This window comes from Lissotriton helveticus, chromosome 4_1 (genome assembly GCF_964261635.1).
Source record: "Lissotriton helveticus chromosome 4_1, aLisHel1.1, whole genome shotgun sequence".
NCBI lineage: Eukaryota > Metazoa > Chordata > Amphibia > Caudata > Salamandridae > Lissotriton > Lissotriton helveticus.
The window spans coordinates 1,503,006,862-1,503,022,540 of NC_136063.1; the positions used below are offsets into that span (position 1 = coordinate 1,503,006,862).

Sequence of the window (15,679 nt, forward strand, 5' to 3'; positions counted from 1 at the left end):
TTTATCTGCTGTTGTTTTTGTTTTCGAGACCATCTTCCTTGAATCTGCAAAACCTGCAGATGACCTCCCCATCCTTCCATGGAGGCATCAGTCGTTAAAACGAAATTTGGAATGGTCTGTAGGAACGTGAGACCCTGGGTTAGATTCTCTGTCTGCGACCACTAGTGCAGAGAATTTATCATGCGCAGCGTGACCTTGATGGTATCGTCCAACGAACCCATGGCTTGTTGCCATTGAATTTGCAGTTCCTCCTGAAGAGGTCTCATTTTGAGCTGTGCCAAGGGTATGAGATGTATCGCTGAAGAGCACATCCTCAGGAACGAAGCAAACATTCGGACTGAGACTGACCTTTTTGAAATTAACCTTGCCAATTTTTGAAGACGTAGCTGGCGGCCGTGTGACCAGAATGCGTTGCACTGGACCGTGTCTCACCTTGCTCCGAGAAAACGTAACTGTGATTTGCTGTTGTTGAGAACCAGCCCCCTATTTTGAAAAAGAGACATTTAAGTGCAGAAGTAATTAAATCTGCAGCGGACAAGGGGGGCCGTTGGGCAATTACCCAAATGCAGTTAGAAAATCGCAAATTTGTTTTTTGTGCTATTTATGGGCCGAATATTGATGACCCACATATTTTTGATTGGTTAAATTTGGAACTACTTGCATGGGAGGGGGAACTTATTGTAATGGGAGATTTTAATTGTGTGTTAGACTATGATCAAGATGTTACAAAGAGAGGTATATTTCGACGTATGCGTAAAACTAGGGCGGCATTCTTAGAATTAGCAAGGATACACAATGTTAAAGATGTGTGGAGAAATCTATTTCCCGATATACCTGGATACACATACTACTCCCCACTACATAAACGGTGCTCACGAATAGATCTGGCTTGGGCGTCGGATGAAATTATCAATACAGGACACATGGAGATTTTCCCAAGAATCTCATCCGATCACAGCCCTATACTCCTCATATTTAATATCGCTCAAAGGGGACCCGATTCTAGACCCTTCACGTTCCCTAGATATTTGTTAACTGACTTAGTATTTGTAGCTAAGCTTAAGGAACATATAAAAGAATATATTGAAATTAATATCAATACTGCTAACCTTCTATCAGTTTGGGACGCTTGTAAAGCTTTTATCAGGGGAGTTGCGCAGTAATATGTACTCAGACAAAACTCTATCCGGAAGGCAGAGACCAAGGCTATTTTAGCCAATATTTTATTATCAGAAAATGCGCAAAGTATAGCTCAATTAGAAATTAAACTTGTAAGTCAGCGCTCAATTCTTAAAAGCTCTATTAGGGAGAAAAACTCTCAGAAAATTATCAAATACAAATTATCTCAATATGAATGTGGTGATAGAGTTGGGAAGTTTTTGGCATATAAAGTCGCAGATGATCGTGCAACGACCCTAGTTAAAGCAATTAAGGGTCCCCATAATATCTTATATACTCAATCGGCTCAAATTCTGGGACAATTTGTCTCATACTATGAAAATGTATATACCCCCGAGAGCAAGACCAGAAACAATCTTATATTAACAAGAATTTGCCTGCAGGAACATACTTGGAACAAACATTAATTGACCAACTGGAAGAGGAGGCTACATTATCTGAGCTTCGTCTTGCTGTCACCTCTCTTCCATCTAATAAAGCGGCTGGCGAGGATACACTTCCCATAGAGCTATATAAAATTGGCGCAGAAGAAATTCTACCACTGCTCTGCTTGGTCATTAATTCAATTGCTGCTACTGGGAAGGCCCCAGATTCATGGAAGACAGCTAAAATTATGTTCTTTCTAAAAAAAAATAAACCTCCGGTGGAGTGTGGGTCTTACAGACCTATCTCTCTGATAAATACTGACGCAAAAGTGTATTCTAAACTTTTAGCAATGAGATTAGCTCCCCTTATGCCCCATTTGGTAAATGATCAACAACATGGTTTTATTGTTGGGAGAGACACCACTATACATATTAATATGGCTATTACTGCCTTTGACGTTGCTACAACCGATCACACCCCACTCGGTATGATACTTTTAGACGCGGAGAAGGCGTTTGACCGAGTGGGGTGGGATTATTTGTGGGGCGTCTTAAGACAATTTGGTTTTAGAGGGCGTTTTGTGAGAAGCATACAGGCGTTGTATAAGGATCCTAATGGCAAAATCAGCTATGCTGGGGCTCTCTCATCAGCTTTTCCAATCTTACGAGGGACGCAGCAGGGATGTCCGCTATCACCCCTGCTTTTCGCTCTCTCCATGGAGCCATTTATTAACGCCCTGGAAGCTCAAACTAAGATTGCCCCGATCTTCCATGAAGGTAAATCTCTTAAAATTACTGCATATGCAGATGACTTAGCTATTTACACCACCAACGTCGTGGATGGACTATCAGGGATCACGACAGAAGCTAAAAACTTTGGATCTATCTCTGGCTACAAATTAAATATAAATAAAACACAAGTCATTATGAACTATAAGGCCAATTTACCAGTGCAAGGACTTTGTCAATCTGCAGTATATCTAGGGGTAAAGATATCATCTAATATCGCTGATATAAACTCATTAAATTATAATCCTTTATTAAAAGAAGTGACTAATCTTCTGAAAAAATGGCACAAGATTCCATTAAATCTCATAGGTCGTATGAATTTGATCAAAATGAACATACTGCCGAAGTTTTTATATCTTTTCCGTTCTATACCTTGTCGCGTTAATAACTTATTCTTTAAAAAATTAGACGGCATTTTAAGTAGTTTCATTTGGGGCTATAAGAAGGCTCGTAGGTCTATGATAATATTAAAACTCCCACCTGAGAAGGGAGGTTTAAACTTCCCGGATTTCAAAGCTTATTTTATTGCTTCTTTTCTAGGCCGGCTTCGTAGTTTATTTGTCGCTAATAACCAATATTTTTCCCCCAATTTATGCTAGGTGGCTATTCAAAACAATTCCTGGCCAAAGTACAAGACCCAAATTATTTCAAACGGGTAAAAGTTAAGACCGCGAGAGATGCGGTATTTATATGGAAACAGATGTTGACTAAGTGCAATACTTTGTTTTTTCACAAAGAACTGCCAATATGGGATAATCCTGGGCTTCCAGATATTTTTAGAGATAAAACTGCCCGAGAATGGGCCAATTATGGTATTGAGACACTAGGTGATCTCTATGGTACGGATGGGTTTCTACAATTTCCAACATTACAACTTTTATATAAATTGCCCGAAAAAATGAGATACAAATACATTCAAGTTAAGGACTATTTAATACGCAAAATGAATCTGGTAGAAATTACTAGCTCAGATATATGGACATGTTTCTATTCTGTGCATAGAAAATCACTAATTAGCTTGGGATATAAATGTCTCAGCCAAAATAGCTGTGACGAAGCCCCTAGATTGGCACTAAAATGGACTACCAGCTTAGGATCTAACGTGACAACCCAGAATATCTCCGCTGCCTTAGTCAATATCAGTAAAGCCGTCCAGTCTTCCAGTTTGAAACTCCAATCTTATAGGACGATTAGTCAACTGTACTACACTCCATTAAAAATTTCAAAATGGGTTCAAATTAATTCCAACAATGATCGTACTAAATGTCCTAAATGTGGTCTGGTGGCAGCTGACCTTATACATATGATTTATTTGTGCCCATTATTAGCAAAATTTTGGTTGGACATAGAAAATATTTTAACCCATAATCAACTGATCAATTTTTCGTTAAATGCCGCTGCGGTACTTTTGGCTATATACCCGGTTAGTCCTATTTATAAAGATTTGCTAAATATTACATTGGCTTGTGCAAGACTGGTGGTAGCAAGGGCCTGGATTTCTCAGAATCCTCCTCATATAACTGAATGGTGGTCATTGGTTTATGAAATTCATACTATGGAAGAAGCTATTGCCAGGAATAGAGGAACTAAAGCCAAAATTAAGTTTATTAAAATGTGGGGTAATTTCTTTGCTATGTCGGCAATGATTTGAACCATGTATGTGTTTTTTCTTTGTTTTTTTTTCTTTGTTTATGATATTATTAATTATTAGCAATTTGTCCTGAGTAGGAACTACTTCTATTACTTTTTTGTGTTTTTATTTTTCTAATACGTATCTGCATCAAATTGAATTCGATTTATTTTTTTCAGATTATGTATTCGATATGTTGATTTCCTTGACTTGCTTGTCAAAAAAATAAATATATAAAAAAAAAAAAAAAAAGAGAACCAGCCCCAGAGAAGAGAAGAGCTGGATACATTCTGCTGTGGCAATCTTGGCTTTGTGTTCTGAAGGACCTCACTATCTAGCATCGCACTGATTAAGGGTCTTGTGTTCCCACAGAATCCCCGTACACCCTCCACAATTGAGTCTGTAAGTAGAAGTTTGGTTTGATTATGATATTGAATACTGGTGTGGCAACCTCTGAGTATGGAATGGCAGGCTGATTGATTGTTCTCATTGATTTGTTTTCCACAGGCAGCTAGAGAATTGCACCTTTAAACCTTCCCCTCCTTTTGATTTAGTTTTTTTATTTCTTTCAACTATGAGGTCCTGATGAGAACCCAATGAAATTATTAAGGGTTCGAAACGCGTAGACCATTCTACAACTCCATAAGACTGTTAAATTTACAAGACATCTTTTGTAAACTCTGAAAAGAAGCAGATTCGCTTTCGTGGAATTTTTGTCTATGGTGTTCCCTCAACCCCCTTTTTCATTTCACCCAAATAATTAGTTTGTGACATTACATTTGTACATAAAGTTTTGAGTGTTTGTTGTTGTGTATGAGAGAGTGACCTATGAGTGTGAATGTTGATCAACTTGGTATGACAGGATGTTTTTTCACTAATTGTTGTGTCATCAATGTTTGTTTTAAGCAAATGTCATTTTTATGAATAATGTTTCCTGTATTGTTTGTGTTCTAAATTGTGTTGAAGTGCTGGTAAACTACGAACCAACATATTCTTTTCAAAAAAAAATTCTTATGAATAAAAAAAGATTTATTCCGTGAATTGTGTCACTGCCCCGCACTTAGTTTAATTCTTGGCGTGCAGGCAATTTGAGGTAAATAGAAGTCTCAGTATTGGCTTTCTTGTTGTTTTGTTGCTGAAGAGCCAATTTTCTAGATAAGGGAATACTTGTATTGCTCAAGATCTCAATGCTGCTTCCACTGGTGCCAAGCACTTCGTGAAGGTTCTTGGTGCCGATTTGAGCCCAAACGGGAGCACTTTGAACTTATAATGGGCGCCAGCCACTTGAAAGCAAAGATATTTACGCTTTTTGTGGTGGATAGGTATGTGGAAATACGCATCATCCATATCCAGAGAAGCCATAAGACCTCCTTCGTTTAAACAACTCAAAATCTTGTGAAGACAAGGGGGAGGGGGAACCCTGGGCGGAGTAGGAGATGGCTGTCTGATGAATTCCAGGGTGTGGCCATTGGTTACTAGGTCTAGAACCCATTGGTCTGATGTCATTTCCTGCCACTTGTGAACAAAAGCTGAAATCTTTGGGCCCACGGGTAAGGAAGGTAAAATGGTTGGCGCCCTGCGTAGATCACTGCTTCCGGTTAGTGTATCGCCTTGATACTGCGATCTTTTTCAACCACCCTGATGGGAGATACTAGTCGTAGACTATTGACGGTATGATGCCTGGCACTAAGGCTGTACTGGGATTGATACTGCTTATTCTGTTGGTTTTGGAATCCTCCTCTTGATTTAAAACCACGTCCTTTAGCTCCTCTAAAAGATCTGCGCCCCTATTGAAGGGTGCCTAATGATCGTGCAGTATCCGTGTCAGTTTTATATAGCTCAGCGGGCATCATCAATATGTTTACCAAACTAAAAACTCTCCATCATAGGCCATGTCTAGAATCTTGGTTTGCCTCTCAGGTCTGAAAGTAGTGGCTTTAAGCCATCCCTTACGTCTAAGCACTGCAGCTCCTGTTAGCTGACGGAAGTTGGTGTTCACGATGTGGAAGGCGCAATCTATAGCTTCCGATGCGGCACGTTCCTTCCTGCCTTCAGTCCTTAGGAATGAGGTCAATGAAACTCGCCATGTCTGACCACATTTGACGGTCATAACAACCGATTATGGCTAGAAGATTGGCAGCTCTAATAGAGGCCGCTGCCAACGTAGAGAATTTATTTATTTATTTATTTTGTTTGTTTTGTGCCTATAAGGTCCAGACGACATTCTTCCTTATTAGGCGGTGTGGTGTAAGGCGTTGCGGGATTTTAAGATTGTGGTTGGGCGGCCTGTGAAATTACTGAATCTGGCTGAAGGGTGGCCTAACAGACTGGATGGGCTGTTAGCAGGTGCGCAGTATTTCTTTTTTATGCGCGGAAGCACTGCTGGAATATACATTGTCTATTATATGTACCACTCTCCTGATCTTCCTGGATTCTTCCTTGAAATCATGAAGGAAATATTCTGTCTGTTCGACTGTAAAAATCTATCTGCTGCCCCCTTCATTAAATTATGTACAGGATGCTGCCAAAGATGAGGCCATCGTAGACGATCTCATCGTAGACTTTGCTGTCGTAGACATGGTTATGTAGGCAAGGTTATTGCAGACGGGAACGTCATCATAGATAACCGTCATGAACAACCATCATAGATGAGGCTGTCGTAGATGACAGTCATAAACAATGCCATCATAGATGAGGCAATCATAGGTGAAGCCACCCATAGATGAGGGAATCATAGATGAGGCAGTCCTATGATGGCCATCCATGGATGAGGCCATTTGTGGATGAGGCCATTTCCTGGATGAGGTCATTCTTGGATGAAGCCATTCTTGGATGAGGTCATTGTTGGATGAGGCCATTGGTAAATGAGGTCATACATAGATGATGAGGCTGTCATAGACGACAGTCATAGACAATACCATCATAGGTGAGACAATCATAGTTGATGCCATCCGTGGTTGAGGCAATCATAGATGAGGGAATCGTAAGATGGCCATCCGTGGATGAGGCCAATCATAGATGGGGCCATATGTAGTTGAGGCCATTCGTACATGAGGCCATACATAGATGAGGCCATTGTCATAGACAACCGTTGCAGATGACCATAATAGATGAGGTTGTCGAGGAGCTGAGGCTGTCCTAGGCAATGCCATTGTAAAACAGACCATCATAGACGAGACCGTCATCGACGATCGTTGTAGAGGAGGCCGTCGTCGACGACCGTCGTAGATGAGGCTGTCGTCGACGACCATCGTAGATGAGGCCGTCGTCGACGACAGTCGTAGATGAGGCTGTCGTCGACAACCGTCGTAGATGAGGCCGTCGTCGACGACCGTCTTAGATGGGGCCGTCGTCGACGACCGTCGTAGATGGGGCCGTCGTCGACGACCGTCGTAGATGGGGCCGTCGTTGACGACCGTCGTAGATGGGGCCGTCGTCGACGACCGTCGTAGATGAGGCCGTCGTTGACGCCGTCTTAGATGGGGCCGTCGTGGACGACCATCGTAGATGAGGCCGTCGTCGACGACCGTCGTAGAGGAGGCCATCGTCGACGAACGTCGTAGATGAGGCCGTCGTTGACGACCCTCGTAGATGAGGCCGTCGTCGACGACCTTCGTAGATGAGGCCGTCGTCGATGACCCTCGTAGATAAGGCCAATATTGGTGAGGCAGTAATAGTAGACATGGAGTTTTTAGACTCCTATTGTCAGGTTAAGAGGATTTCCTTGATGAGTTGTAGGATCAGCCTCTGAGTAAGTTTTTCCCAATTGCCTCTTTCTGTGAGAAATGCCTTATAAAGACTCGAGGTGAGTCTTTATGGCTTTATGCGTGCCCTCTGGAAGCTCCTGGCGCGACTTTTCCCTTTGACCTCTCCTATGAGGTGAAGGAATCCTCGTTGTCCTCATCAGAATTGGCAGATAAAAGTCTCTGTAGTCCCAATAATAGCCTCATCTCTCAGAACGTGAGAGTTATTGAGGAAAAGGTTAGACATATTTCGTAGTCTATTACCTTATTTTCTGTCAATCTGCCATATTACTGCCTTAATACGGTCAGAGAAATTAAGTATGATCCAAGTTGATCCAAAAAGAAGTAAAAGCTGAAGAAACTGAGCAGAGCTCAGGGAGACTCCCTTCACACACGACGTGCGGTAAAAATCTGAGGAGAACTGGCTCTGCAGAGAGGGTTCTAGAGGGTGCTGTAAGCTGATTGGTTGGGACAAAATCTTTGGTCCTTTTGGCATGACGGGCAATGATTCAGGCATGTGAATCTATGAAAGATACCCCAATACTGGATAAAATATAATGTCCAAGATGCGAATTTCTAGATAAAAACCAAAACCATCATGGGGTTCCTTCGTAATAGTCAACAAATTTCTTAAATTGATAGATGATGATACTTGCGCTTAACAAACCTGGTAAGACTTTTTTAGGTATTAGCTACACAGCGCATGCCCTGTGCTACGAACGTATTGTTTATGATTCAGTGGGCTTACAACCTACCCACAGCATACCATCCCATAAGTTCTTTTCATTGTCACTCTCCTTTGCAGTGGCTCTCGTAGGTTTCCCTTCCTTTCTTGTGTCATCTCCTCCCTGGAGCAAGGCCAAAGTACGTGTTCTTCGCTATACACGACTACTTTGTTCCACTCCACAAACTTTCGGTCATGCTGAACAGGAGCCAGGTTGCAGTACAACATGTTTGTAGACATTGCCAAAGCCAACAGCTCTCACGTAAGCAAGATCAATTGGCTTTGCCAATGCGTGTTTGTCTTTTCTTTACTATTCCCTCACTCTCACTTTGCCAAAAGTACATGATGGCACCATTTAATGACAGAGCTATAATAAAGGGTGCTTGCTCCATTTACAGACCTAGAGGTTTGGATTAGTGTAAATTGCCATTTAAGCAAAAGAATACTCCAATGTTCTCTGAGCGCCGACTTTAAGATTGAGGGCTCTACTTTTGTGTTACTCTTGAGTGCTTCACAATTAAAACAACTGAAGACCTCTTCAATCCTTATTTGTTAAATGCATCGGGCTGCACGAATGGAAATTAATTAAATCAAAACATGGAAATGTAATCACATTTCCCGGATTATGTTGTCATCAACAAGTTTTAACTCCTGCTGTAATTCCCAGGGTCTCATCAAGATGAGCACTGACTGGATAATTGTCTTTTATCTACAGAGTAATGTAGAATAACCATAATCAATGACCAACTAGTAGAAAAAGTGAACTTGACTCAAGCCTATGCCATACATAGGGGAGTACTTACATGTGAAGAATGGAGTTGAAACGAACATCTGTCTGCTAATCCTGTTCTTGAACAAAAATAACACCAATGTTTGTTTTGGTTGTACATGAACGGTTTGCCCAGTTGTTGCACACTAAGATACATGGATTCGAAAATATGGACTTTCAGCAAGTCCATACATAAAGAAAACTGCTGCCAAATTTAAATGGCCATATCTGAACTGTGGTGGCAGAGTGAGCTAAAAGTTGATGATGATGGATTAAACCCAGATCAGTTAACTGGGGGTGAGTGCTTGCAATGTTCAACACTCCATCCATCATCCCCTTTGGTTTTGCTTTGTTCGCACTAAGTTGGCAGGGTATACCTAGACATGGATCCCTTGATCACTTTGCCACTGGATTCAAGCTAGCCTGGCTGATTAGCCAGAAACCGGTCCCAGGATGCTTGTTTTTGGTCCAGGGGAGACATGGCTTGGCAGTTCGGGTTGGACTGTATCCATGAGGCACAGGGTCAGACTGATTTGCATATGGCCATGTCTGAACTGAGGTGGCGGAGTGAGCTAAAGAATGATGAAGGATTAAACCCAGATCAGTTGAATGGGGGTGAGTGCTTGCAATGTTCAACACTCCGTCCATCATCCCCTTTGGTTTTGCCAAATTTAAAGGTACCTTAATTCTTGCATTTCTTAGCAAAGACGCAAGCTGGGCTTACTACAATCAATGTGGATGGCCAGCTTTGGTCGCCAACATCCAGCATTTTGTGGTTGCCAATGCAGGGCCTTTTCTTTCCTTTTAAATGCCAGTGTTCCATCTTCTCCATGTTCTTCCAGCTAATTGTCTCAAATGGCTGCCTTAGATTGGAACCCAAATTCGACCCAATCAGCTCCTGGATACTACTAGTAGACACTAAAATTTAGGACCTACCTGTACTATGGTTAAATCATAAGTCCTTGATAAAAATTGTCCAGAGGAGAAAGTGTACAGGGGGCAGAACGCATAGACAATCTGCTGGAGGACAATCATTTTTTTAAGCACTTTCAAAGAGTGGAACTTGAGTGGCCTATTAAGAAGATAACGTGCCGTTGCTCAATCTGATAAAAGCCTCTATCAATTGGAACACATGTGAAACTTCTATATAAATTGCTAATGAATATATTTCTACATGGACTGTGTCATTTACATATCTGAAATTGATTTTATGTTTTATATAAAATATGATTATTAAAGGAAAAAGTGTCTAACCACAACGGTCCTGCATCAAACTAAAATATTCATGGGTTCAAGCACTGAGATGATAATGATTCAATCAAGAAAGACTAAACTGTAGGTAATAATAACGGATCAAAAGTGCCAGTCAGGACTAGTTCATTAAGAAATAATACAGGAGATTAATCCCCTATTAAGAATGTATGTGCAATACATAATATGTTCCATTAACATCACTTTTAGTGGTGTTGCGCTGCTCCTCAGATGACATACTGCTGGAATTATTTCCAGGTTCAATCTGGAACAAGGAATGAAGGTTCTTGTAAGCAATAGGAAGGAGCCAATACAATAGCTATTTCAGTTAGGGCTCTACACTTCCCAAAACAAGTTCAGTATGTGCTTCTTAATTTTGACATTAGAACTTTAAAACATGCCTGAAATTACTCAGGGCAGAAACTCCCACATCCACACAAATGATAGACACATTTAAGGACAGTGTCACCATGCAGCTAATGGAAACAGAGAGTGAAAGATGTCTGTATAACAAATTCCCAGTTCCCTTTGTCACCTTATTTTATTAGAGATGTTCTTATACCTATCTTAATTGAGATTTTAGGATCAAATGCAAGTTTTGTGTTACCCTTGCCATCAATGGCCAGCCTATAAGGAGGTTGGCCTACAATGCATCAGCTCACAATTAACAATTACATTTAGTTTCACCGTGATGCTCTAAATTCTGTTGTGGACTGAGGTTGTTTGCTGGATTGATTACAACACATTAGCAGTGCATAATTGTGCAATGTTTAATTGTTTTAAGGAAACCACATACAAAATAAAGGTTATGGGCCAGATGTGCCAAGTGCCTTGCAAATTATGACTCATTTGTGCAATAACAATTTGCGAGGTGCTATTTGGCATGTACAACAGTGTGTTTAACACGGTTTGCGATTCCCAATGGGGTCGCAAATTGCGAGGCTCATGAATATTAGTGAGCCTCTCGCAATTTGCGAGCCCATTGGGAATGACAGGCCCTCCCAGGGATGGTGGTCTGCTGGGCTAAGAAGAACACCATCTCTGGGACTGCTTTTAAATAAAGCAGTTTTTTTTAAATGCCGCCCGTTTTCCATAGAGGAAAATGTGATGCATTTAAAAAAAAATGTGTTTCTTTTTTTAAGGGCAGGTAGTGGTCCCTGGGACCACTGCCTGACCTTAAAAAAAATTTTGGGAGACAGTCACAAAGTGGAAGAGGTCCCCTGGGTACCCCTTCCAAATTGCGAGTGCATTACCACCCTCTTGAAGAGGGTGGTAATTTGTGAGTGTTTTGCAAGCACAATTGTAGTTGCAAAACATTCATACATGGGGTTGCGGTTGCAATTAGGAAGGGAATGCCCCTTCCTAATAGCGACTCACAATTCCTTAATAGCGAGTCGCAAATAAATTGCGAATGGCTATTTAGGAATTGTACACAGTGCCTTTAACATTTTGCACGCGCAAACGGGTCGCAAACCTGTTTGCGCATGCAAAATGGGGTTGTACATCTGGCCATATATGCAGTAATATTTTAACATTGAATGTTCAAAAACAGGTGTTCACAAGAGCATTGATAGTGAAAGTGCATGACCGCAAATAAATAGTTCACAATTAAAAATGTATATCCAGATTCTAGTATACTGATGCTTACAAACCAGCTAAGGTGCAAGGTGTCCAGTGAAGAGGCAAAAGTTATAATGCATGATCCAAAACAATAGTTTTTTTCCATAAGTATTTAACCAAATTAGCAGATTGGGAATCAACAAAAAACAACTAAAGCGTATTTCTGTTAGTTAATTCCAGTATTTGACAATAACACAAAAGAAAGGCAAAAGTGTTCAGTACAGTAAGTCTTAGTAATTCTTACCATGCTTGTGCACAAAGGCCAAGCCAGAAAGCACTTGGAACGTTATGTTCCGCACTTCATTTTCTGTGAACATCTTATTTTCTCTGGCATGAAGAAGGTACACATAAGTGATGGAAAAATAGAAGACAGAGAGGGAAAAAAGAGATGAAATGAAATGAACATAGTAGAACGACGGGATTACATTGGAGGTATCCGATACCATGATTTCTTTGAATACAGTTTAGAAGTCACCTAAATACTAGCAAAATTATTCTTGTGAAAAAAGCTCTACTCATTCAAAATTTCGTTCAAATCATACAAGTACTGAAAAATCACACCGTGGTCCTGCAAAAACACAATGTATTTATCAAACGAGGATCATGCTAAATCGAAGCAATCCCAATTCTTCTGCAAAATTGAGCAAATAGAGTCCTTCAACGAATTGAAAGGATCACTTCATTAGAATAAAGTAGAAATAAATGCATATCATAAACTGGCATTGCAGATAGTCAATAGTAAAGAAGTCAGTATATTCTTTCAAAAAAACATACAGATTAAGGTCTACATCAATGACAGACTAAAGAATTTTGATGGATGGTCTTAGATCTGGGTCTCGCTAAAGTCCTGCTTTTAAGCAAAAATACTGTTTCAGCCTAAGCATTGTTTGTCCCTAAATTAAAAGAATGGCCCAGTCCAAACAAAGTGACAAAGACAACATTATTGTGATATGCATACAACTAAAGCAAAAGCCAGGTCTTAAATTTCCAAAATGAGTCCATTGTCACTCGCCTAGATTTACTATATGGAGCTTCTTAATATGTGTAGAACTATTTTAAGCATAAGAAGGACACTGTCTTTTTTTCTAATTAGCAAGATTTCCTGTTGCAGGACGTAAAGGACACCATATCAGTTCAAAGTTATCTCTTTTTGATATAACTATCCTTAAGATACTAAGACAGTAAATTAAGTAAATAATATATCCAAACAATGTATTGGGACTTTTATGAACACTTCATACTGGGCACTACTTGACAATGTACTTTTCAACTTGGTGGAAACTAAGCAATAACAGAGTTTGAGCATTCAAGTGTGCCCCATCAATATGATTTAGATGTGCAACTACTGACTTTAACTTTAAGTGAGAGGCTAGATTAAGAATTTAAGTGAATCAAAAAAGCTAAACAAGTAATCCGTAAGGGGATAAGTATGCCAAATAAATAGCTCTTACTGTGTTAGAATCTTACTGAGCCTCTCAATTACTACAGATAAAGTACTTAAATCTTTTTTGTTTATGGATGGGAAAGATCACTGAGCAAACTATAAATCCTGTTTTCAAGAACAATTTGAACACAAGGAACACAATACTAGCCATGCACTCTTATTATTTAAGTTTTCTCTAGTGGGGCTAGAGATAACCAATTAAAACATGCTATAGGAAATGTGTAAGTAAAAAGAATTGGAAGCACAAAGAAATACTGGGAACAAATAGGTTTGATGCCATCAAACAAGAAAAGGGCTTAATGTATTCTGTAATTGTGATAAAGGAGAGGAGCCACTTATTTTAGAAAAAGAAAGTGCATCAATATGCCACAACACAAACAAAATATTTCTACCAAGCTTTCATCCCACTGTTAACGTCCAAAGTGTCACTAGTCCTAGTACCTTTTGCCATATCATTATCCCAGCCAGCAAAGTCAAGAACTTGAATTTTTATAAGTACTCTACACTCATTCGAGTGGTGCAAGTTAATATTAATTTAAGGATGATCTTCTCTCAATTTAAAAAAAGTGGCCTTCCATTCCTGATTGTCACACCATTGGTCATAGCTTATATGGCCAACTCTACATGGGACAATGGTGTACTGACTGCCAAAATAAGGATTTTTGTCAAGTGATGAATGCAAAGGATCTCTGGAGCCTCATACACAAGAAGAAGGGATCAAGCACCTCAAAAACGTTGCTCAATGCATTGACTTGTAATTGATTTACTTCTGCTTGGACTTTTTTAAATATTATATGTGACAGAGGTAACACTGATCTTAGGAAAACATTTTTCTTCATCCTAATCAACCAGCTAAACCCACTAGAGATTATGTGTGCAAACAAAATATGGGTTAATTTTTAATGGGCCCAAATGCTTTAGTGTCTTACCCCCTGAATTTTAGAATTCCCTATTCATTCATGTGTACAAAAAAAGGAACTTTAAGAAAGATTTTAAAATATATTTAAATACCACCTGCTTATCACTCTGAAGCGTATACAAATTTTTATCAGTTAATATTCCATTTGGTGTTGCTCCTGCGAAAACACACATACTTTGATGGAGCTAGGCTATATGAGTGCATAAGATCTTACAATAATATACTCACGCGTATAACTACAAATATGCATCAAACGCCTGACATGTTATGTCACAAAAAGCTAAAAATTCTAATTCCAAAGAGTATGCTTAAAGTTCTTATGTTAGTTGATGTTGCTGATGGCCTCCAGTTCCAGTGTCCCTTTTAACTCAACGATGCAAAGCACAAGCATATCAAGAAATAAGAAACAGAACAGACCATTTTAAATGAAAAGAGCCTTTTGATATATTGTCTAGTTCACATAGAAAAGATAGGGTTACATGTACACTCAGTATGTATACATTTTCAATACATTACTCCGAACCATAACTGCTTATCTTTCAAACTGTATTCATTAACATGGTATCAATGATCCTCCAAAGTATATTCCACGAAGAAAGAAAAGGCACAGTTGCAACACACAATTCCTTTTGTTGCTGTCAAATGACAATTTTCATATCCAAACAATGTAAAGATAGTCAGAACCGGTAATATGTTTGTGAAATCTATTCTAACATATTTCACAAACTATTGGTTTGTTGAACACATGTGTTGTATGCCCAAAAGCCATGTGCATAAATGACCAATTTAAAAGACTTATAATAAATTTAGATGTACAAGTTAAACTGAAACACAAAACAGTGATGCCACAGGTAATGGAAGTTGGACCATGGGCATGACTATGGCAATGGAATGTATATAGAAGTAACAACAATGATGAGGACTTTGTATGCTCTTCTGTGAACAGTGAAACCTACACCCAGAGAGAAAAGAGCAGCTCTAATCCTCAAGAAAACCTACCGTGCTTATGAATAAATGCTAGGCCTTGTAAAATCTGAAACATAATGTTTCTGATGACTGGCTCAGGGAACAACTTATTTCTGTGAAGAAACAAACCAACAATTTTGAATAATTCTGTCAATGGCTGTGGTTAATGAAACATGCTCTTTAAAGACTAAACAATATGTATGATCTAATTGAATACAAAACACACCAACATTACATTAAGTAGAATATATGAGCCTGTAAAGAAAGAATCCACACCTGT

General features: G+C 39.6%; 1 protein-coding gene across 2 annotated transcripts in view; it reads right to left on the reverse strand.

Moving 5' to 3' along the window:
* Positions 1-15,679, reverse strand: part of MAK (male germ cell associated kinase) — a 653,239-nt gene that overhangs the window by 392,865 nt on the left and 244,695 nt on the right. Inside the window, exon 5 of one of the 2 annotated variants that reach the window (XM_078688092.1) lies at positions 12,315-12,397. In XM_078688092.1, coding sequence (XP_078544218.1) covers positions 12,315-12,397 — 83 coding nt within the window. Of the gene's footprint in view, positions 1-12,314; positions 12,398-15,432; positions 15,513-15,679 lie in introns of both variants that reach the window. The other variant, XM_078688093.1, reaches the window with a different exon arrangement.